General features: G+C 43.0%; 1 protein-coding gene across 1 annotated transcript; it reads right to left on the bottom strand.

Annotated features, from left to right (window-relative positions):
* Positions 1–2,459: 2,459 nt before the first annotated feature.
* On the bottom strand, positions 2,460–23,791 carry LOC139411518 (C-type lectin domain family 18 member A-like). The gene is made up of 12 exons (XM_071157983.1): positions 23,588–23,791; positions 22,701–22,792; positions 13,273–13,503; positions 12,930–13,027; positions 12,645–12,766; positions 9,039–9,146; positions 8,787–8,879; positions 7,259–7,365; positions 7,057–7,186; positions 6,818–6,914; positions 6,172–6,263; positions 2,460–2,967 (listed from the first exon to the last, which is right to left on the bottom strand). The coding sequence occupies exons 1-12, from the start codon at positions 23,712–23,714 to the stop codon at positions 2,930–2,932; spliced, it is 1,335 nt and encodes a 444-aa protein (XP_071014084.1). The 5' UTR covers positions 23,715–23,791; the 3' UTR covers positions 2,460–2,929.
* Between the last annotated feature and the right edge of the window lie 149 nt (positions 23,792–23,940).

The raw sequence follows: 23,940 nt of genomic DNA, 5'->3' as shown, positions 1-23,940 counted from the left end.
AATATGTGTGTGTGTAAGAGCTGTGGGTTTTGGGGATGCTGCTCTTCCCCTGCTCCCTCTTTAATTGGCTCCTGGCCCATTGGCCTTGCTTGAATGGAGAGTCATTTAGAGACTTTCCCTCTCAAACACAACAGTAATTGTCATCCTCCTTCCGCTCGCTGCCCCAGGAGAAATTGCATTCCTGTTTCCTTACAATGGTGGGTCGGTGGCGGACTAGGGCAGTAATATCACTGTTATTACCATGACAATGGGAGCTAATTCCACTGGCACTGCCTCCATTCTGAGGTGAGCTACGGCGCCAGCTTATCAGAGGGCACCATGAGACCAGCGGGCTGCAGGCCGGCCAGCCACGCTAACACTGGCTCTAGGATAGGGCTCTGTCTCTCACATGGAGCATGGGCACACACACACACACACACGTGAAGGTACTCTCATACACACACACGTATAGAACATGGGCAAACACACACTTTCTGTAACATGCATGATACACACATACAGTAGTATATCCAGTGCACGCTATGGCTGGGCGATCACATTCATTTGGTTCATTCAAATGTACGTTTTTGTGCGATATTCCAAATGCCTGTATTACATTTTCGTTTTAATGAACGTTTATGTCCTCATGTTGTCTTTTTGGTCTCGTCTCATTCACTCGTTCTGTGCCGTGTCAGAGAGGAAGAGGCAGAGCGAGAGGCTTCACTCTCTCCAGAATCTGTCCAAAATAAACTCTATGCGTTTCTACGGGCTTATTTTGGACCTAAGCTTGTCGCCGTCCTTCCCACCTTTGGGACAATGACTCCCATTGTTAGGGTGGAGACATGAGTATCTCATCATTATAACTCTGGCGGTGTGCACCTTCCAATTTACACACACACCAAGCCCCTCCCCTTGCCTCTCAAAACAACAAAGGTGACATCACTTCTTCAACACGCTATTTGAAGTTTGGTGGTCCAACAGAATCGGTCATATGGACACCGAAACACATTGAGATATTATTTTACTGCAATAGAGTCGAAGGTATTGATACTCTTTTTATGTCTCAACTTCTCTAAAACTGGAGTCTCAATGAACATTGATTCTGGAAATGTAATGCTCTGCACAGAATGACAGTGGACAGGCTGACGTGCTTTTCAAACAGTTGGAGATGGACAGAAGGATGTGTTCATAACAAATGCACGGTTTTGCCTTGTAAGCAAAAAACTTGAAATATAAAGATTAGTTTGAGACCTGTGTTCATTTTATATAACGCCTGCTACAATGTTAGTCATTATTAGTGAATGTACACCATGCACGGTTTTTAACAAAAATGGCTTTCTCATAGACAGACTTGAAAGCCAGATCAGTGATTATTGCAAAAAAAAACAGTTAAACTATTTAGATAAAGTAATTATATAAAGCCTAGTCAATTTCACAAGCCCTGAATTCATTCGATTATTGCTGACTGTTTGAAATGCAGTGTATTTGACCTTTAATTGTACAACAAAGCTTAGCTAGAAAAACCTTAAAATAATCTAGATACTGTATATCATGAATCGCCCATAAGTGAAAAGGCATTATCAGCCAGCCCTAGAGCACCCACACACTTTACATGCATACATGTCAATCAAGACTCAGTCGCAGCACACGCATTGTCATACAAACAGTTAGAAGCTCGAAAACCAGTTTCATCTGCATTATGGCAGGCATGTCTATCACATGAACACAGTATCTACATTTCTCACTGCATCTACAATCAATACCACGTTATCAGTTTGTTCAATGTAGAGCAGAACAACCCCGACTATGAACAACTGTAAGTCAAAATGTCTCCCTGTATTCTTTACTGTAAATTCATAGTGATTTGCTCAAGTCTGATTTCTGTGTGGTGAATATGGGTGATTGTACTTCCATTTTAAAAACAACTATTTCAGTAGTTTTGTCTTTTGTACCAATCAGCTGTTGAGTGGCAGCGTGGCAACGCAGTGGAGCTTGGCATTAACACCACTGATTAATGCAGGTATGGTAAACACACACACACTGTTATTGCTCGTCTTCCTCCTCCACTGCCCACCTGTTAACCTGGTGACCTTCTCCCAGCTTTGTTCATTTGCATGATTCCACTGCAGCACTGCAGGTTGGTTTAATCCCTCTCTCTGCAGCCGACTCCTCCCCTCATCCTCCCACCCTCATCCCCCTCTCCCCTCCTAGTGCTGCCTGCCAGACAGCTGAACACACTGATCCCTGGTCCATAGGGATTGCTGGACACTGTCTGTGATGTCACCTCAGAGACGCTCCCAACACACAGGAGTAAAATTGGCCTCTTCCCAAACTAGTGTAGGACACACACCACAGTGCCACGTTCACAAACAATTCCAAACAAACACTCACATATTAGAACACAAAAGTTTCACTAAAAACCATACACATTCACAGAGACCAATAGAATTACCCAGTCTGGAAAAATACCCCACAACACATTGTAGCAAACCGTTTTAATTCACTTACTGGATGATTGAGAAAGCAAAAATAGTGGTTGTCATGGTACTGTACAATCAAACTGACAATGAAGGGAGGCAGTTATGGCAAACATCACAAATGAATCATAATGTAGCTAAGTCTGAAAAAAATCATATGCAATACAAAAAACAGTACAGTACAAAACAGATTTGTGCTGCCATGGACCATCTACAGTTGAGCTCAAAAACTCTGTTGGTTTGGAAGTTCTCCCATTGTGTGCTTTTTTCCTGCACTGGATAGACGGGCCCAGTCCTGACCAGCAACAGGGGATATGTGCAACAAGGGTTGGAGTGAAAAACACTGGATGAAATAAGACCAATAAGACCAGCTTCTGCTTGACACACCCAGACCGGGTCCAACGAACGGCCCAAACGACCCACCTCCCCAACCCCTCCAATGCTGTGCTCTCCACCCTCGAGTGCCGAGTTCATCACCGGCCAACTTCCCACAGGGCTACGTGCTCTGGACCTGTGGACACACACAGGAGTAATAGAGACAGACAGAGTAGAGGGAATAAATGGTATGGAATGTATCCCAAATCCCCAGTAATCGTAGCCTGGGCTCCATTCAGACGTGAGTGTGCAGAGAACATTAATATTCTACAACACAGTGGAGGAGGCTAATAATGGAGCACCTTTTCTCTATAGACACATACTGTACACACCCACACACCACACACCACACATACTGTACACACACCACACATACTGTACACACACCACACATACTGTACACACACCACACATACTGTACACACCCACACACCACACATACTGTACACACCCACACACCACACATACTGTACACACACCACACACCACACATAGTGTACACACACCACATATACTGTACACACCCACACACCACACATAATGTACACACCCACACACCACACACTGTACACACACCACACATACTGTACACACCCGCACACCACACATACTGTACACACCCACACACCACACATACTGTACGCACACCACACATACTGTACACACACCACACATACTGTACACACACCACACATACTGTACACACCCACACACCACACATACTGTACACACCCACACACCACACACTGTACACACCCACACACCACACACACCCACACACCACACATACTGTACACACACCACACATACTGTACACACCCACACACCACACATACTGTACACACACCACATATACTGTACACACCCACACAACACACATACTGTACACACACCACATATACTGTACACACCCACACAGCACACATACTGTACACACCCACACACCACACATACTGTACACACACCACACATACTGTACACACCCACACACCACACATACTGCACACACACCACACATACTGTACACACACCACACATACTGTACACACCCACACACCACACATACTGTACACACCACACATAATGTACACACCCACACACCACACATACTGTACACACCCACACACCACACATACTGTACACACCCACACATATTGTACACACCCACACACCACACATACTGTACACACACCACACATACTGTACACACCCACACATACAGTACACACCTACATACTGTACACATACTGTACACACACCACACATACTGTACACACACACACACACACCACACATACTGTACACACCCACACATACTGGACACACCCACACATACTTCTACACCCACACACCACACACTGTACACACCCACGTGTACACACACACACACCACACATACTGTACACACCACACATACTGTGCACCCACACACCACACATACTGTACACACCCACGTGCACCCACACATACTGTACACAACCACACACCACACACTGTACACACCCACGTGCACCCACACACCACACATACTATACACACCCACGTGCACCCACACACCACACATACTGTACACACCCACGTGCACACACACACCACACATACTGTACACACACCCACACCACACACACTGTACACACCCACACACATACAGTACATACCCACGTGCACACAAACACCATACATGCACAAGTGCAAACAAGCGTGCACACACGCACACAAAACTATTTTCTAGTAATCTCTCATTGGGCCTTGTTTTCATTTTGGGCAATGAGGGCCCAAAATGGAACCCCCAACAGTCAAGGGGTAGGAGGGGAGAATACAAACAGATGTGGCTCTAGCCTAAAACACAATTCCCATGGTGCAGAACACTGGAACAGCCACACTCCTACCTCTCTAAAAACAAATATATATACTGTATGTATGTGTATATATATATATATATATATATATATATATATATATATATATATATATACACACACACACACACACTGTATCTGGGTAATTGTGTGGACCCCTCAGGCTCCCTGTGCTTTCCACTTATAATTGTATTGCCAATTAACAGAACACATCAATGCAGCTTCACAATTATACCTTCAGGGGGGTACGATAGAGAGAGAGAGAGAGTGTGTGTGTGCGTGTGTGTGTGTGTGTGGGGGGGGAGCTATTAATCACAGTCAAATCCATTCATTTCACTCTTTGTTGCTCCAATGAATCTTTTGTTTTAGAGTGCTTGTGTAGAGGGGATTGAGCTAAACATGATCCCAGCTAGTCCAGCTGTGTTCTCATGTGTTCTGTTTTCACCAGCCTTATCACTCCACTATGAGCTCTGGTCCCACCCACCCACCCACCCCTTTCCAATCCTCTTTACTGACCCCTCTCTACACAAAGGCTTCTCTCTCTATAAGAAGAGAGAACCGATGGTTTTCCATCAATCAGCACCAGGAGATTCAGAGCTTTTAAACGGTGAGCTGTTAGAAACGTCCAGCAACACTGACTGGATTAGTACAACCCTGGATGATCAATATGAGATTGCAGCGCTCGCCACCTGCCTAGAACACACACAATTAACCAAAACCAAACAAACAAACAATACCACCCTCCAATTCTGAATCAATCACACAGGTGAATTAAAGAGGGGAGAAATGTGTGTGTTTGTTTAGACACTTGGTTCCATTGTAGGCCTGACGTATATCGATCTCTAGAAGGCTCTTTATGAGGAGCCCTGAGTGCCATTGATTCCAGCTGAGTGTATCATTAAAACGTGTGGGCCGTGTCACACAGCCTCTCCCTAATAAACACAGACGGTAAACACAGCACCCAGATCAAGAGTTAGGGCTGTGATGTGTTTATGTGTTCTCTGCTCGGGTTTTATACTGAACACTCACTCCAGTATCCCTCAGCCAGAGAGACCAGGTAAAGATTTAGGCTCCTGATGTCTTTCCCTTGCATGCTGATCTAAGGTCAGTTTTGAGTTTTCTGCTGTGATGGTAAGGGTAGGATTTGGGGATGGTAAGCAGATCCAGATCTGTGTTGTATAGGTAACGTCTACCTATAGTGTTTGAACTTCTCTCTGTCTGTCAGGATTTTTTACGAGCTGCTGTCAGTCTCTCTCTTAATCTGTTGTCATGGTGATGTCAATGTCCAACAGGTGTTTTAAACCACCTGCAGGTTTAGAGAGTTTTAAGATATATCAGTGAATGCTACATCTAGTGGTAATGAGTCTGGATGCAGTGAGGACAGATTCCCTTGATTAGAATATCTCAGCATCTCTGTGTGTTTCTCTCTACCTCTCTCTCTCTCCCTCCCTCTCTTTTCACTTCTCTTTGTGTTCTCTCACCGTACTGGCAGATGTATCGGTTGCGTGTTTTACAGCGCTGGTCGTTCCAGTTGAAGGCGCTGGAAGCCTGCAGCTCCACACAGTTCCCAAAGCTGCAGGGAGAGAGACACAAAGGAGAGGAGAGAGGGAGGAACAGTGAGATGGAGAGAGGGGACACAGAGACATCTGGTGGTCAGACAGAAAATAACAGTTCTGCTTTCAAACACAGTAGCCTTAATGTCCAGGTATCCACAAAGCATCTCAGATAAGGTGTGCTGATCTAGGATCTGTCCATATAATCATATTCATTTTGATCTAAAAGGAAAAACTGATCCTAAATCAGCACTCCTACTCTGAGATGCTTTGTGGGTATGGGCCCAGGCTTCTCTCCTCCTGACACAGAGGGTGAGGTGATAATGTTAGGCTATGTGAGACTATACCTGTGTTCCACACAATATAGAATAACCATGATGGTATCAATATGTTCATTCCAGTAAAAAATATAGTGGAGTCGCATTTGCAGTGCCTCATTCCACCTGCTTACTGTAGATTCTGACTACAATAATATTATTTTATGATTATCCATTCAACAAGGTGACGTGATAATACAAAGTTATAATTGTTGTTACTATTATCATTAAGTTGTCAAAAGTTATGACTCTCTCACCCCTGGTTGTCAGGCTGTCCAAAGGCGAAGCTGTTGTATGTGGGGATTTCTCCTGAGTCCCAGCGGAAAGAGTCCTTTAGAGGTTTATATGTCAGCCCTGGACACAATACACACAACCTTACAGGGCGCTTATCCTTATCTCACCTTTAGATATCTGAATGCTGCTCACACAAACTCCCAAAGTCAGTCTGTCAAAGCTATTTGGCTGTACGTATAGAAGGACAGTAACAGTGACATACCGATCCAGAAGTTGCGTGTCTCAAAGTCAGGGTCTGTGACCTCGTTGCTGGTCTCCAGCTGGCTGAGGTAAAATGCGAGGATGTCCTGAACTTTCTGGTTGTGGATCTGGGCCAGAATCCCCCCTCGCTCCTGGGGTCCAAACACATACCACAATATGGGTTACACACACTCACACACTCACACTCTCTCACTCTCTCTAACCTGACAGCGGGTCTTGGCTCCATAGTAGGTGTCGACCTCTGGAGACACCATGAAGCACTCTCCATCTATCCTCACGTCACAGCTGTGGAAGGGAAACTGCTGCTTCTCTACAGAAACATAAGCAACACACATTAGGCCTCAGTAAAGGAGACACCAGGCACTGACCATCCATCTTGGCTCAAACTCAATGTACAGACCGCAGTCCATTGTGGTCACAAACACTATGACCTTTTATCATTTTGACTTGCTCAACTCTTACGTCCTCTCTCCTCTGTCCTCACTCGCCTCCTTTTGAAAACATCAAAGTTAATCGAGGAGAGTCGGCAAGCAGAGGGAAGGTGGATGAAAATGCAATTGCTTGAAATGAGACTGTCTTTCTCCACTTGTGCGTCAATAGGCAAATGACGTTTACAGAGGTGGATCCCATAATAAATGTGTAAAGTGATCAAAACAAATTAAATTAGTTGTGGAAGATATTTTATAGATAAAACAATAAGTAGCATATTGTTTTTAAGTGTGCATGTTCTTAGTCTCTGACAAAACAAATCTGATTCAAAGGGAGGGGGTGTGACAGACTTCTTCCGCGGTAGGATACACAAGTATCGTCGATGAAAGGTGGTTATCGAGGAGGGGAGGACACTCTTCCTACTGACGAGTTGACACACTGCTCGACCACTCCATCACTTATCGGTTTCCAGGTCAAGGAGGAGAGAGGATGGAGGAGAGAGGACGAAGAAGAGAGGATGGAGGACAATCTTTTGCCCAAACAAGAAAAACCCCTGAGATGCATATGGCTTGATAACACAGTAAACATTGGAATCCATACTGGCTCAAACTAGCAGATACAACTTGAATCTAATCAGGCTGAAGCTTAATAGAAAAAGGGTGCATTGGCTTAGATACAATGATGACAGGAGTCTGGTTCATTCTGGTTAAAAGTAATGGTGAGACAGTGCCACATTAGCTACATAAACTTCTTCCCACCAGGGTTGGGGTCAATTACTTTTAAATTCAAACAGTAAAGAATTGGAATTTCAATGTAACTCATGGATTGACTGGAATTTAAATGGAATTGACCACAACCCTGATTCCCACACACATACACACTCACCTGCACACTCAGCACCCCCATAAACAACATCACACTCAGCACCCCCATAACCAATATCACACTCAGCACCCCCATAACCAACATCACACTCAGCACCCCCATAACCAACATCACACTCAGCACCCACATAACCATCATCACACTCAGCACCCCCATAACCAATATCACACTCAGCACCCCCATAACCAACATCACACTCAGCACCCACATAACCAACATCACACTCAGCACCCCCATAACCAACATCACACTCAGCACCCCCATAACCAACATCACACTCAGCACCCCCATAAACAACATCACACTCAGCACCCCCATAACCAACATCACACTCAGCACCCCCATAAACAACATCACACTTAGCACCCACATAACCAACATCACACTCAGCACCCCCATAACCAACATCACACTCACCTGCACACTCAGCACCCCCATAACCAACATCACACTTGCAGGAGCACTCCTCTTCCTTGTAGCGGCCGTGCACACACTTCACACTGCAGCGCACTGAAACACACACACAGTCACATACAGTATATCGACCATGATGCACCTACAGAGATACCTGAACACATACACTGCAGAGCATGGCTAGTCAGACACACAGAGATAATAATAACTGTAGTAGACTGTCAGACTGGTAAACACGAGCACATAGACTGGTACCCTGACAGAATCGTCCGGTGAACCTAGGTCCACAATGACACTGGCAGGAGGAGATGTTCAGACGACCATGCTGCCCACAGCTCATACGACATGGGTTCCTGGGGGTCTCTGGAACACAGATACATTTTCTAAATACCTTTGCTTAAAATCTTAATTTTTCCATGAATACATTTAGCCTCCAGTTGGTGCTTGTTATCTGACAAGGCCATAATTGCATGGTAAGTGGTTAAGTGTTGGCTATACTGTTAAACCGGATTAGGTGAAAACCCCTTCACATGACAATACTTTAAGTGAGGCAAAAAATACACTTAACGTCTTTGGCTCAAAATAGATAATGAGCTGTCATCTTCAATAGAGGTGATACGTCGCTTTTAGTGCACTAAAGAGATTCTAAGAAAAAAATCTGTAGAGAACAGAGTTGGTTGAAATAGATACTACTTTGAGTAAGGAACAGCTAATATGATTAAAATTTTCCCTAATTTAAAGATATAAATTAGTCTATGACATAGGTTCACAAAATAAACAGCATAGTGGGTCAATTTCAGCAACAACTAACACGGAGCTTAAAAACTAAGGTGTCATTGTACGCTGATGATTCATGTTTTCTTTTAAAACTACAATTGGAGTCTCTCCACGGCCTCATAGAGGATCTAGATACTTTTGCTATCCTCTCTGGATTAAAACCAAATGATGTATTACGTATTGGATCACAAGAAAAATGCACATTTTACATTAGCATGTAGTTTACCAATGAAATGGTCTGACGGAGATGTGGACATACTCGGTATACAAATCCCAAAAGAAAGAAATGATCTCACTCCAATACATTTTTATAGAAAGTTAGCTAAAATAGATAAGCTCTTGCTAACATGGAAAGGAAAATACCTGTCTATTTGTGGAAAAATCTAAAATCATTAACTCCTTAGTTATATCACTGTTTACCTATTTTGCTTATGGTTTTGCCTACACCTAGTGACCTGCTTTTTAAATTATATGAACAAAAAATATTCAATTTTATTTGGAATGGCAAGCCAGATAAAATTAAAAGGGCCTATTTATATAACGAATATGAATTCGGTGGGCAGAAATGATTAAATATTAAAGCATTAGACCTCTCACTAAAGGCATCAGTCATACAACAGTTATACTTAAATCCAAACTGGTTCTCTAGTCAATTGGTACGAATGTCTCATCCTATATTCAGGAAGGGCCTTTTCCCCTTTATTCAGATCACACCTGCTCACTTTCGGTTGTTTGAAAAGGAAATCATCTCCAGAATATCTTTATTTTTTAAACAAGCCTTAGAAAGTTGGTTGCAATTTCAGTTTAATCCACCTGAAAGGACGGAACAAATAGTACAACAAATATTGTGGTTGAATTCAAATATACTAATTGATTAAAAAACTGTATTTATCGAATACATTTTTTAAAAAGGTATAATTTTAGTGAATGATATAAATAGGACTGGTGGAGTTATGTCACACATGCAGCTAACACAGACATATGGAAATGTCTGCTCTACCCAAAATTACAACCAATTAATTGCAGCATTACCACAAAAATGGAAGAGGCAAGTAGAAGGGGAAAAAAGTAAGGAACTTGTATGTCGGCCCTGTATTAAAGAACATAAATGGTTAAAGAAAAGTGTGATAAATAAAAACATATACCAATTTCATTTAAGGACCAAAAAACGGACAGCTGTGCCATATAAATTGCAAAATAGTTGGGAAGAGATTTTCATGTACCCATTCCATGGCACATGGTTTATGAACTGATACGCAAAACAACGCCGGATTCAAAACTTTGAATTTTTCAATATAAATTACTATATAAAATTCTTGCAACTAATATAATGTTATATATATGGGGGATACAATCTTCTCAGCTCTGCAGATTCTGCTGTGAGGAGGCAGAGTCATTAGATCATTTATTTTGGTATTGTCCATATGTAGCTGGTTTTTGGTCACAGGTCCAGGAATGGCTGAAGAATTGCAACATTTGCCTAGAACTAACACTACAGATAGCAATAATGGGTGATTTGAAAAGCCATAGTCAATCAATCAATAATATAATAATTATTTTAGCAAAAAACTTTTTTATTTATTTACAATCTGTAGAATCTACGAATCTATGAGAATAGGAAGGTTCAATTATTTTGTGAAGCATCACAGCACAGTTGAAAAAATATATGGCAAATATAAATCCGAAATGGATGATGTTGAGAGATAGATGGGAGGGGTTGAGTGGAGCTGAAGGGTGGGACTAATAACAAGATAAACAATGTAAATCATACGGGATCTGTAAAATGTATATAGGTTCGGAACTTCTGTGAAATAGCATAGTTACAAATAGAAATCAAACTGGATGGACATCAGAAATAGAGGAAGGACTAAGAACAAACAAGAGAGAACTATTGTAAAGTAGACTGTGTCTGTAAAATGTGTATAAGATGTATAAATTGAAGGTAAAAGCAGAAGTGTTTATTAGTTTACTTCAATTGGGGGATCGGCGGAAGGGTTTGCGGGGAATAACAATAAAGGTATATTCTTTTAAAAAGTGTGTATGTCTATATAGGTATGTGTATGTATATATGTGTATATGTATGCATGCGTGTATGGATATACATATTTACCAAAATAATATGGGGGATTGGAAATGATGCAGACAATTACATTGGAAGCAACATTCTTTCCGCAATATTAAGCTGATCCTCCCTCAAAAAAAGAAAAAAAAAAAGAACACAGAACCCAAACAGGCTGCGCGTGTGCGCCATCGCGCATACATTTATTTTATCCCCCTACACTAAACGCGACCACGACACGCAGGTTAAAATATCAAAACAAACTAATTAATTTAAATTAATTTGGGGACAGGTCGAAAAGCATTAAACATGTATGGCAATTTAGCTAGTTAGCTTGCACTTGCTAGCTAATTTGTCCTATTTAGCTAGCTTGCTGTTGCTAGCTAATTTGTCCTGGGATATAAACATTGAGTTGTTATTTGACCTGAAATGCACAAGGTCCTCTACTCTGACAATTAATCCACACATAAATCGGCCAACCGAATCGTTTCTAGTCATCTCTCCTCCCTCCAGGCTTTTTCATCTTTGAACTTATATGGTGATTGGCATCCACACTTTCATAGTATTACCACGACAACCGGCAAAACAGTTCGTCTTTCAATCACTCACGTGGGTATAACCAATGAGGAGATAGCACGTGGGTATCTGCTTCTATAAACCAATGAGGAAATGGGAGAGGCAGGACTTGCAGTGCAATCTGCGTCAGAAATAGAAAGGAGTTCCATTTTAGCCCTTGGCAACGCAGACGCTCGTTGGTGCACGCGAGCAGTGTGGGTGCAATAATTGAATAACATGGATTTCAAAATGTATTTTGCAACGCTCGCGCACACGATGTGTCCGGTCTGGTCAGCATGTAAGAGCGTTGAAGTGCGAGGCTAAACTTCACCACTGTAACAGTGTGAAGCAAACCCATGCACATGCGCAGATACTCTCACTGATCGCAATATCTGCGGTGCTGCTCGTGGCAACATAATATCACTGAGTCTACCTTTAATGAATGAGAGTGTTCTCTATAGGGGTCTCACCACACAGTCCTCCCACATGGTCCCACAGTCTGAAGCAGCCTGACATGGAAGAGGTGCAGAGAGAACAGGAGAAACCAGCCACATAGGGCACCACCAACCTCCCATTCACCTCCCAGTTACCCCTGCAGAGAGACATGTCACACACACATGTATATGTGTACACACACACACACACACACACACACACACACACACACACACACACACACACACACACACACACACAGGCTGAGTACTAAAACAGGAGGAGAAGTCTGACATCAGGTATATAAGTAGTGTTCTTACCCAGGGGAGTATGCACAGACAAACAGTTCCCAGAGAGCATCACCCCTCAGACACAACTGTCTGGCACAGCCCACATTACTGGAGGTGGCCCACACCAACTACAGCAGAGAGAGAGAGAGAGAGAGAGACAGACGGACAGACAGACACACAGACAGAGTTGGAGAGAAACAGAGTGGGAAAGGGAGTATATTGGCGACACAATGTATTGGCATGTGGGCAACACAAACTCAATCCCGCCAATTACTCAAATTGAATTGAGAGTTGAATTAAGACTTCTTGTTTTGACAAAATTACTTAGGGTTGCTGCACAGTTGGCAGATGATCCAGTACTGTTAACCATTACCTGTGTGTAGTGTTGGCAGGTAGCATTCTCTCTGCATTGCCCACTCAGGTACATGTAATCCCGCCCTTCCTCGAACCATGAGTCAATGACCTCAGCAAATGAGCTGGTAACATGAGCTGAATGATGGGTGTTCCAGCCAATGTAGCGGAGCGGTTGGTCCTGAGGAGCGGGATTTGTGTGGCAGGACTTTGCCCTCTCCTGGGCAAGTTTGAACAGCTTCTCACTCCAGTCCTACAAATATGGGGAAGAGGGGGAGACAACACACACACATGTTTAAACAAATACAATGGGGAACTACCTTCCCATGACTGAGGGTGACAGACCGACTTCCTCTCTTTGTGACCTAAAGGGCTCTTTTTCAGGGACACATTTTGTTTTTGGGACACTCCCATGCCAGGCTCTCCATTTAACCTCCTACTGTTAATGTTCACTGACAAGGTTTCTTCTGAAGACTTAGTCGCAGGGCTCTGAAAATCGATAACCTAAAATGAATACGGTATTTAGACAGGGACAGATGGGGAGATCGATAAAATTATAGACTGTGTGGGAGTATGGGAGAGAAAGAAATAAAGAAAGTTGGTTGTATGAGCACAGACCATGGCACAGTGACTCTGCTGCTCTGCCAGCTGACCATTAGGTCACTGAGTACACTATCTCATCCTCATAGGCCTTAAATAGATCAACAACAGCAAGTGTGCTATCCATCGCTAAAGGCCAGCACAGGCCATGTGATGGTACCTGATCTTAAACAAGACAGTCCTAAATAAACTACAGCAAACACCCTGGGAGGCTGAAAGGTGATCTCTGCTTTCAAAGCTGGTGCACTTAGGGGAGGATTCCGGCTAAGCAAGGTGGCCTACGAGCCCTGTATTTGTATTTATTATGGATCCCCATTAGTGCTACTCTTCCTGGGGTCCACCACAATTAAGGCAGTTATACAATTTTAAAGACATTGCAATACATTCACAGCACACTGTGTGCCCTCAGGCCCCTACTCCACCACTACCACACATATACAATACAAAATCCATGTGTACATGTGTGTGTATAGTGAGTATGTTTTCGTGTGTGTGTATGCATGCGACTGTGCCTATGTTAGTGTTTCTTCACAGGTGTTTCACAAAGTGTATTTTTATCTGTTTTTTAAATCTAATATTACTGCTTGCATCAGTTCCTTGATATGGAATAGAGTTCCATGTAGTCATGGCTCTATGTAATACTATGCGCCTCCCATAGTCTGTTCTGGACTTGGGGACTGTGAAGACCTGTATTTAACATGAGATCCTCTCTAAGCTTTACAGGAATGTGGTTCTAAATATAAAACAGCAACACCTCCACCATTGGCATTTCTGTCTTTTCTGTAAATGTTATAACCTTGTATTGCTACCACTGTATCATCAAAGGTATTATCTAAGTGAGTTTCAGCGATAGTCAGAATATGAATGTCATATTATTGATTTCATGAACCTTGTTTCTTAAGCTACATATGTTAATGTGGGCTATTTTGAGCACTTTTCTGGGATGCTTACTTGTTTTCATTGCTATACTGGAAAATTTTGCAGAAGTAGATATGCTCATGTTATGCTAGTGCAGGGTGAGCTGCACACAGTGGACTTCCTACTAGGGCACAACGCCTCAGTGCTAACAGTATGAATCTCATCATAGGTACATGATTACTGCATAGTACATTAGCTGTAGGATCAGCAAAGTCAGTTAGAGGGGCATAAATTAGGTTAGTTACATTGTCTACCAATTCCCCTGGTATAATGTACATTTGCTGAAGCATTATGACAACTCAGTGTCACAATGGTAGGGAATAACTGAGCTGGGCTTGGGATATTGATAAGTCATTGTCTCAACGCAGCCGTATAATGCTGTGAAAGGATCCAGGAATCAAAATTATTTCGGGGGATCCCATCCTCCTTACAAAACATGTTTTGTATCCAAAAGGTATCGAAATTGTCAACAAAAGTTACACCCATTGAGCTCCTCTATGTCTCTCCTCTCACTATGAGAGGAGGGACAGAGACACTGGTGGACTGGGATGTAGGGGGAGAGAGATGTAAGGGGAGTTGGAGAAGGGGTCATGGAGTGTAGGGGTAAATGGGGGGTGGGGAGTAGGGGCCACAGGCGGGACAGTCTGGACGGGTTAGCATCCTTTAATAATGCCCTGGTCTGGTGAGAGGTGTGTGTCTCTAAAGTGGAGGGATCAAATGAAACCCAACATCACACACCTATTAACATTCTCTCCTCTCCTGGCACAGAGCCTGCTACAACATAGACAGACTCACAGGGTTATGCTTAAAGACACAGTACAGTCAGAGACATGATGGGCCTGTCAGTATCAAGTACTGAGTAGGGATATCCACCCACTAAAGAGACACTGAGTGTCTAAACAGTGTCCCAGTAGACACATTTAGAAGTATACAGTGCATTCGGAAAGTACTCAGATCCCCTTCACTTTTTACACATTTTGTTACTTTACAGCCTAATTCTAAAATGGATTATATTGTTTTCCCCCTCATCAATCTACACACAATACCCCATAATGACAAAGCACAAACAGGTTTTTAGAAATGTTTGCAAATTTGTAAAAAAAAAATGTATGTGAGGATATATTAGTGTGTTCTTGGGGACCTTCAATGCTGCAGAAAAGGATTTGTACCCTTCCCCAGATCTGTGCCTCGACACAATCCTGTCTCCGAGCTCTACGGACAATTCCTTCGACTTCAGGGCTTGGTTTTTTGACATGCACTGTAAACTGTGGGACCTTATATAGACAGGTGTGTGCCTTTCCAAATCATGTCCAATCAATTGAATTTACCACAGGTGAACTCCAATCATGTTGTAGAAACATCTCAAAGATGATCAATGGAAACAGGATGCACCTGAGCTCAATTACGGGTCTCATAGCAAAGAATCTGAATAGTTATATAAATAAGGTATTTCTGTTTTTTATTTGCAATACATTTGCAAAAATTTCAAAAAAACAGTTTTCGCTTTGTCCTTATTGGGTATTGTATGTAGATTGATGAGAATTTTTAAAATAAATAATACATTTTAGAATAAGGCTGTAGCGTAACTAAATGTGGAAAAAGTCTGAATATTTTCTGAATGCACTGTATAAGCAGCATATAAACCGTGTGGATTCTTCTGTTTAGCTGATGAGGAACTGATAAGGCAGCCTCTGTCTCTGTTAGGACAGGGAGACGGACAGTGGCTGTCACTCATTTACTAAGCTGTTTGACCCGTCTCATCTTGTGCGCGTCGAGTGGTAGCAGAATGTCTCCGCTCAGTGTGAACTGCCCCGGCAACCGCAGCCAGTTACCGTGGAGACGGCTGTCAGCACTCAGGACCTGAGCGTGAAAGGGGGGTGTTTCCACATATGCCGTTTCACGGCTGGCCCCCCAAGAAGGAGTCCTGTTTCAGAGATGGGGAGAGGGGACAGAGGGGGAGGAAAAGGGGAGGGAGAGAGGGTATCCTGGCACACATCAGTGGGATGTCATGCAAAGCTATCCGACTCCCACTCGCTCTTCAGAGAGATCAAAAATGTTGCCAGGCCATCAACATCCAACCATCTCTCCATTTCACTGACCCCATCTCTTCTCCTTCACCATTACTACAGCCCCCACCAGTCGCATCATTCCACACCTTCTCAACGTTGCTCCTCAGAGATTCTGCCAGCCTTCCATCACCTTGAGAGGGCCCCAACACAAACAGACTCTCCAGGCCACTCCTGTCCTACTGATAGCCACAGCTCACAGCCTGCCTGTGTGTACTCAGCAGAGCTCACAGCTGGTGTTTTCACCTGAATGTGTGTTGTAAAAAAACACCCCCTTTAGAGAGGAGCCAGAATTAGATTTCAGTGTAATTTCCTCCACAGTGGCTTGAATGGGTCCACTGACAGGTGAAAAGAGGGGAGTTTTCATCTTGTCACCTTTTAAGTTAATCTTCCTCTGGCACATTAGTGTTAATATTTAAGGGCCTTCTAAAAGGGAACACTGACCCGTTTGTCAATTATTCAACCTTGCAGTGAAGTAAGAGATCCTCAATACTCAGAAACACTAACTGGAGACGTGTTTCAATTTATTAAGGAAAATACCTACTAAAACTCAGATGGTCTTATGACTGACACATGAAAACATTGGAGAGAATACAACAGGCCCAGTGTATGGGAGTATTCATTCCATACTATAAAGAGCTTGGAAAGGATGATGTTGCTTCCTGTAGGACTAACTTCATCATTAGCACTACTTCCTCATCATAGGACATTTGTTGTTTGATGAATGGAGGCATGTCCAGATGTCAGGGGAGTGACAGCTAATTAAGAGTATGTGCTAAGCCCCTTTGAGCACATTGTTCCCCCTGATGTCCTCTGGTCAAAATCATCAGCGCACGCTTTGATGGCGCCAGAGGGGAGCAGGGTCACCGGGCAAGTCCCCTTCTTGAATGTTCCATTTAAGTAAGTACAGGAGTGAATCAAAGACCAGACATAAGAGTATGTTGAGTCTTACTCTGTTATGGTCCGTAAAGTCAACAACTTATAGCTGAGGAATTGATGTTGGCAAGGAGTGCAGTCCATAAAGTAAGCCAAGACAGCACAGAGCCTTTAATAGCAAAGTGACAATCAGCAGGAACACTGTTTCCCAGGCGATATTTTCATGCCCACTCAAAACTGTCTTTTAGCCGTGGGAGTCCTCAGCTAAGTGGAGACATTAAGTGGGTTGAACTTTGACCTAAAGTACTGTAAATGACTTAGCTACAGATGCACACACAGCCTATACACTTTCTCTCACACATACCCAGCATGCAAAACTTGAAATGACGTCATTACAACGAGAAAATTAGTTTCTGCAACGAGTAGACGTAAAACAAACTTCCTCCCTCTCCTGTCTTACACCAAAAGAAAATACTTAATTTCCATTTCTGTATTTGAAGCAATGTACCTCCTATTGTCAGACAGGCTTCCCCAGCCCTCAGTGAACCTCCAGAGGTTATGGACTGAGTACAGAGAGAGAAGTGCCTCATTTGTGAAACTGTGTGAAGCGCTGCTCTTTTATCTCCTGAAGAGAAGAAGAAGAGTGAGGCTGCTGCAGGGCCACACTATAATATCTTTACCAACACAATGAGACAGCACTTACCCACGCCTGCTGCCCTGCCTGGGTGGAAATTCCTCAAAGAGAATCACAAACGCAGCTAAAGCCCTGAGCCTTTTAAGCGTTTATCAGTAAAGCTCCTTAATATGCTTCTTCAGCTCGCCCGGGATTCCTCCATCGGCCTTCGCAAGCAAATGACCTGTAATACCACAGTCCTGAATGCAGCATGATAATATTCTCATCCTCTTTTTCTCATTAAGTGTTATCAGCTATGTGCAGTTTGCAGATGCTTAGCAGCAGTCTAGGAACTCTGCTCTATCTGTATACATGGGCTTTGAGAACGCAATCTATGATAAGTGACGGTTTTGGACGAAACAGCCATTAGGCCTCTAGGACATACTATCCAACCCCACTGTTTTGTGTTTCATTATCCACTGATTGTCCTCTGTCGTCGTCTGTCCTTATGCAATGTAAGCTTGAGATAAGGGAGATAAGACTGGCACAGTAAAAGTGTCACGCCCTGATCTGTTTCACCTGTCCTTGTGCTTGTCTCCACCCGCCTCCAGGTGTCGCCCTTCTTCCCAATTATCCCTGTGTATTTATTCCTGTGTTCTCTGTTTGTTTGTTGCCAGTTCATCTTGTTCATTGAAGCTGACCAGCATTTGTCCTGTCAGCTCCTATCGTTTCCCAGCCTCTTTCCTCGTCCTCCTGGTTTTTGACCATTGCCTATCCTGACCCTGTACCCGCCCCGCTGAGTCTGCCTGCCCTCCTGTACCTTTGCTCCACCTCTGGATTACTGAACTCTGCCTGTCCCTGATCCTGAGTCCGCCTGCCGTCCTGTACCTTTGCCTTACCCTGGATTTTCAACCCATGCCTGTCTTTGCCTGTCTTTGCCTGCCCCTGTGCCACAATAAACAATATTACTTCGACAGACTGCATCTGGGTCTTACCTTGATCCCTGATAAATAGATGGCATCAGATATGGAGAAAATGCCCAGTGGTTCTCATTGACTCAACAAACAGGGGGATTATCATTGGAGGCTTGTCACACATTAGTGTTGTTTCAGGCTGCACAGTGCCTACCCACACTATTCACTCAGTCCTTGGGTAACATGCTTGTTTTGTCTCACTTTATCTGAGTGTTTAAGTGGAAATCATGAGACTATCCCTGAGACCGTTAGTCTGCATTACATAATCAGTGATGAAAACTACAACTTCTTCAATTTAGTTCAATTAAGTTCAGTTAAGATTCATATACATTGCCTTCAGAAAGTATTCACACTCCTTGACTTTTTCCACATTTTGTTGTGTTGCAGCCTGAATTCAAAATGTATTACATTGAGATTGTTTTGACACTGGCCTTCACACAAAACCCCATCATTTAAAAAATATTAATAAAAAATGAAAATCGGAAATGTTTTCAGTCAATAAGTATTCAACCCCTTTGTTATGGCAAGCCTAAATAAGGTACGGAGTAAAAATGTGCTTAACAAGTCACATAATAAGTTGCATGGACTCACACTGTGTGCAATAATAGTGTTTAACATGATTTTTGAATGACTACCTCATCTCTGTACCCCACACGTACAATTATCTGTAAGGTCCCTCAGTCGAGCAGTGAATTTCAAACTCAGATTCAACAACAAAGATCAGGGAGGTTTTCCAATGCCTCGCAAAGAAGGGCACCTATTGGTAGACGGGTACAAATAAAAAAAGAAGACATTGAATTTCCCATTGAGCATGGTGAAGTTATTAATTACACTTTGGATGGTCTATCAATACACCCAGTCACTACAAAGATACAGGCGTCCTTCCTTACTCAGATGCCGGAGAGGAAGGAAACCGTGAGTGAGTTACAGTTTTAACTTAAATCTACTTGAAAATCTATGGCCTGAAAATGGCTGTCCAGCTATAATTCACAACCAATTTGACAGAGCTTGAATAATTATGAAAATAATAATGGGAAAATGTTGCACAATCCAGGTGTGGAGAGCTCTTAGAGACTTACCCAGAAAGACTCTCTGCTGTAGTCGCTGCCAAAGGTGCTTCTACAAAGTATTGACTCAGGGGTGTGAATATGTACAGTGCCTTGCGAAAGTATTCGGCCCCCTTGAACTTTGCGACCTTTTGCCACATTTCAGGCTTCAAACATAAAGATATAAAACTGTATTTTTTTGTGAAGAATCAACAACAAGTGGGACACAATCATGAAGTGGAACGACATTTATTGGATATTTCAAATTTTTTAACAAATCAAAAACTGAAAAATTGGGCGTGCAAAATTATTCAGCCCCCTTAAGTTAATACTTTGTAGCGCCACCTTCTGCTGCGATTACAGCTGTAAGTCGCTTGGGGTATGTCTCTATCAGTTTTGCACATCGAGAGACTAAAATTCTCCCAGGTGGCTTGTGGCAAACTTTAAACAACACTTTTTATGGATATCTTTAAGAAATGGCTTTCTTCTTGCCACTCTTCCATAAAGGCCAGATTTGTGCAATATACGACTGATTGTTGTCCTATGGACAGAGTCTCCCACCTCAGCTGTAGATCTCTGCAGTTCATCCAGAGTGATCATGGGCCTCTTGGCTGCATCTCTGATCAGTCTTCTCCTTGTATGAGCTGAAAGTTTAGAGGGACGGCCAGGTCTTGGTAGATTTGCAGTGGTCTGATACTCCTTCCATTTCAATATTAGCTTGCACAGTGCTCCTTGGGATGTTTAAAGCTTGGGAAATCTTTTTGTATCCAAATCCGGCTTTAAACTTCTTCACAACAGTATCTCGGACCTGCCTGGTGTGTTCCTTGTTCTTCATGATGCTCTCTGCGCTTTTAACGGACCTCTGAGACTATCACAGTGCAGGTGCATTTATACGGAGACTTGATTACACACAGGTGGATTGTATTTATCATCATTAGTCATTTAGGTCAACATTGGATCATTCAGAGATCCTCACTGAACTTCTGGAGAGAGTTTGCTGCACTGAAAGTAAAGGGGCTGAATAATTTTGCACGCCCAATTTTTCAGTTTTTGATTTGTTAAAAAAGTTTGAAATATCCAATAAATGTCGTTCCACTTCATGATTGTGTCCCACTTGTTGTTGATTCTTCACAAAAAAAATACAGTTTTATATCTTTATGTTTGAAGCCTGAAAAGTTCAAGGGGGCCGAATACTTTCGCAAGGCACTGTATGTCAATTAAATATGTCTGTATTTCATTTTCAATACATTCTCAAACATTTCTAAAAACATGTTTTCACTTTGCCATTCTGGGATATTGTGTGTAGATGGGTGAGAGGGAGAAAAAAATGTAATCCATTTTGAATTCAGGCTGTAACACAACACAATGTAGAATAAGTAAAGGGGTATGAATACTTGCTGAGGCACTGTATACAACTAGTCGCTGTAATTTTCACATGACTAGTCAGTCTGCGGGCAAACAACGATTCTAAAAGTGAGGAAACCCTAAATCTAACTGAGCCACCAGGGAGGCGCTGCCATTGACTTCATCTACACACACTGATATAACATCTATCCTGCCTGTTAGTTTGAGTAGAGACCGAGAGACACAGTATGTAATCCTCCTGGTCCCTAACAGATATGTCTATCTCAGAGCCCCAGGGACAGATCCCAGATCCACCCCACACAGTGTTTATGGCCTTCAGCATTAACACCCTGCCAGACAGCACCATACAGAACAGCTGTGATGTCAGTGCCCCCGTGACTGGAACATGCACTGTCTACATTTACACACTGATCCCCACTGTCTCTCACTGTTGGGAATATCAACGTTTCAACAGAAGATACCCTGTGAGAAATCTCTGGTGTCGCTGCCTTTGTTAAGTTGTTAGAGATGGGGAAATGGGGATACCCTCAGAGAGGGAGGAACTGTGACTACTTATGAGGATACGATTTCAACTGATCTGTACAGTACCTTTGGATATAATATATAGCGTTGTTATAAATCATGGATCAAATGGAGGGCCTTTACCGAGGGCTCGGTTAACCAAGAGATAGACTCTGTGACAAACTGTAATTGGGAGCATGGGAAAGAGCACAGGGGAGGGTTTCTGGCAGGGCTCTATTTCAGGTGACCTTGGTGTCCAGCAGGCAGCAGCAGCCATGTAACTCAGTGATGTGTTTCAAAGGGGCCAGCCTGCATGGCAACACGGCAGTCAGCATAGTTACATTTGCTTACAGCTCCGGGTAGAAGTTGCCATCATAGAGCTAGGACCAGCCTATCCTCCCCAATCAGACGGGCAGACAGACAGACAGACAAACTGACACACACACACACACACACAATAAATATAATGAAAGGCAGGCAAGGCAACTAACCATTTTCTGCATGTTAGCGGCCATGGGGGTGACCCAGCTGCGCAGCCTATTGTGCTGTGTAACAATCAGAAAATGCTCCTTCAACCCAAGCCCTGGAATAAAGAAAAGCACACAATTATTTAGGACCGGTCACCATGGCAATGGAATGCAAGTGTCTGCAAGGGGGGCAAGGGGGTTGGCTGAAAGGTCTGATACAGTAGCACTCCACAACATTGGGACAGTGTATATCCACAGCCTGTACATGCCATAGGCTAAACAAATGTGTATGGCCTATCATTTGGAGAACTGAAATATGTATGGCCTATCATTGGAGAACTAATATCTCTATTCAATATATAGGCCTTGTAGCCTTATTGAGGAGGTTTTTCACAAATAGGATTCTGACAGAAATATAACAAAATCTTACAGTTTTCACAATCCTATAGCATTCTTTATTTTATTGGGAAAGAAGAAAAATCGCATAGGTTATATTGATTAAACATAGCATAGCATAATTGACTAATGAATGTTATCGGCTGTTTAGCCTAAATGCTAATCACATTTGAGCAATTTACAAGTTAAGATGGAATGTAGGAAACAGATGACAACTTACAAGTTGTATCTGCTTAAAATGAGTTAGTTAGTCCAGTATGGCTCAGTTGATAGAGCATGGCGCAAGGGTTGTGGGTTCGATTCCCACGGGGTCCCAGTGTGAAAATGTATGCACTCATTACGATAAGTCGCACTGGATGAGAGGGTCTGCTAAAATGTTAGCAGACCCTCTCAGGGTCTTTGCAAGATAAGTTAATAAAAACAATCACACTTTTCTTCACATATACTGTATCGCGTGCATCGGCCACCCAGATGTTTTCCTCTGACCAGAGCTAAGCCGAACACAGAACTCTTACCGCTCTCAGATGAATCAGCGCGGACCGGTTTCTCCGTGATTATCCTATTCGCGTGGGTGCTGTTCAGGGTCTGGAGGGTCACCATGAAAAACAGAAGCAGACACAAGGGACCAGTTAGAGACCCCATTGCTACTGAGGTAAATCGTGCCAAGTACTCTAAACTCCTCGTGGACAAGTGGCTCCCTCTTTTCCCCTCGGCTTCTCTCCCTCTCTTTCACTCCCACTCTCTCTCTCCCCTTCCCACAAGTTGTCAACATTTTGCAACTGTTCATATCCACTCAGACCCACACAGTTGGCCGCTACTCAAACTTTAGTTGAATGAATGATACACGATCAGCGATAAACCCACACGG

Source organism: Oncorhynchus clarkii, chromosome 6 (genome assembly GCF_045791955.1).
Source record: "Oncorhynchus clarkii lewisi isolate Uvic-CL-2024 chromosome 6, UVic_Ocla_1.0, whole genome shotgun sequence".
NCBI classification, from domain to species: domain Eukaryota; kingdom Metazoa; phylum Chordata; class Actinopteri; order Salmoniformes; family Salmonidae; genus Oncorhynchus; species Oncorhynchus clarkii.
Note: the sequence above shows the minus strand (reverse complement) of the source record. Positions and strands in the feature narration are given on the sequence as shown.

Excerpts from the sequence above, each read along its gene's own strand:
- LOC139411518 (XM_071157983.1), bottom strand. The coding sequence starts at position 23,714 with ATGGGGTCTCTAACTGGTCCCTTGTGTCTGCTTCTGTTTTTCATGGTG. Across the intron at positions 13,028-13,272 it reads CCTGCCAACACTACACACAG|TTGGTGTGGGCCACCTCCAG; the intron begins GTAATGGTTAAC and ends TCTCTGCTGTAG. Across the intron at positions 2,968-6,171 it reads CCGATACATCTGCCAGTACG|GTCCAGAGCACGTAGCCCTG; the intron begins GTGAGAGAACAC and ends GTGTGTCCACAG.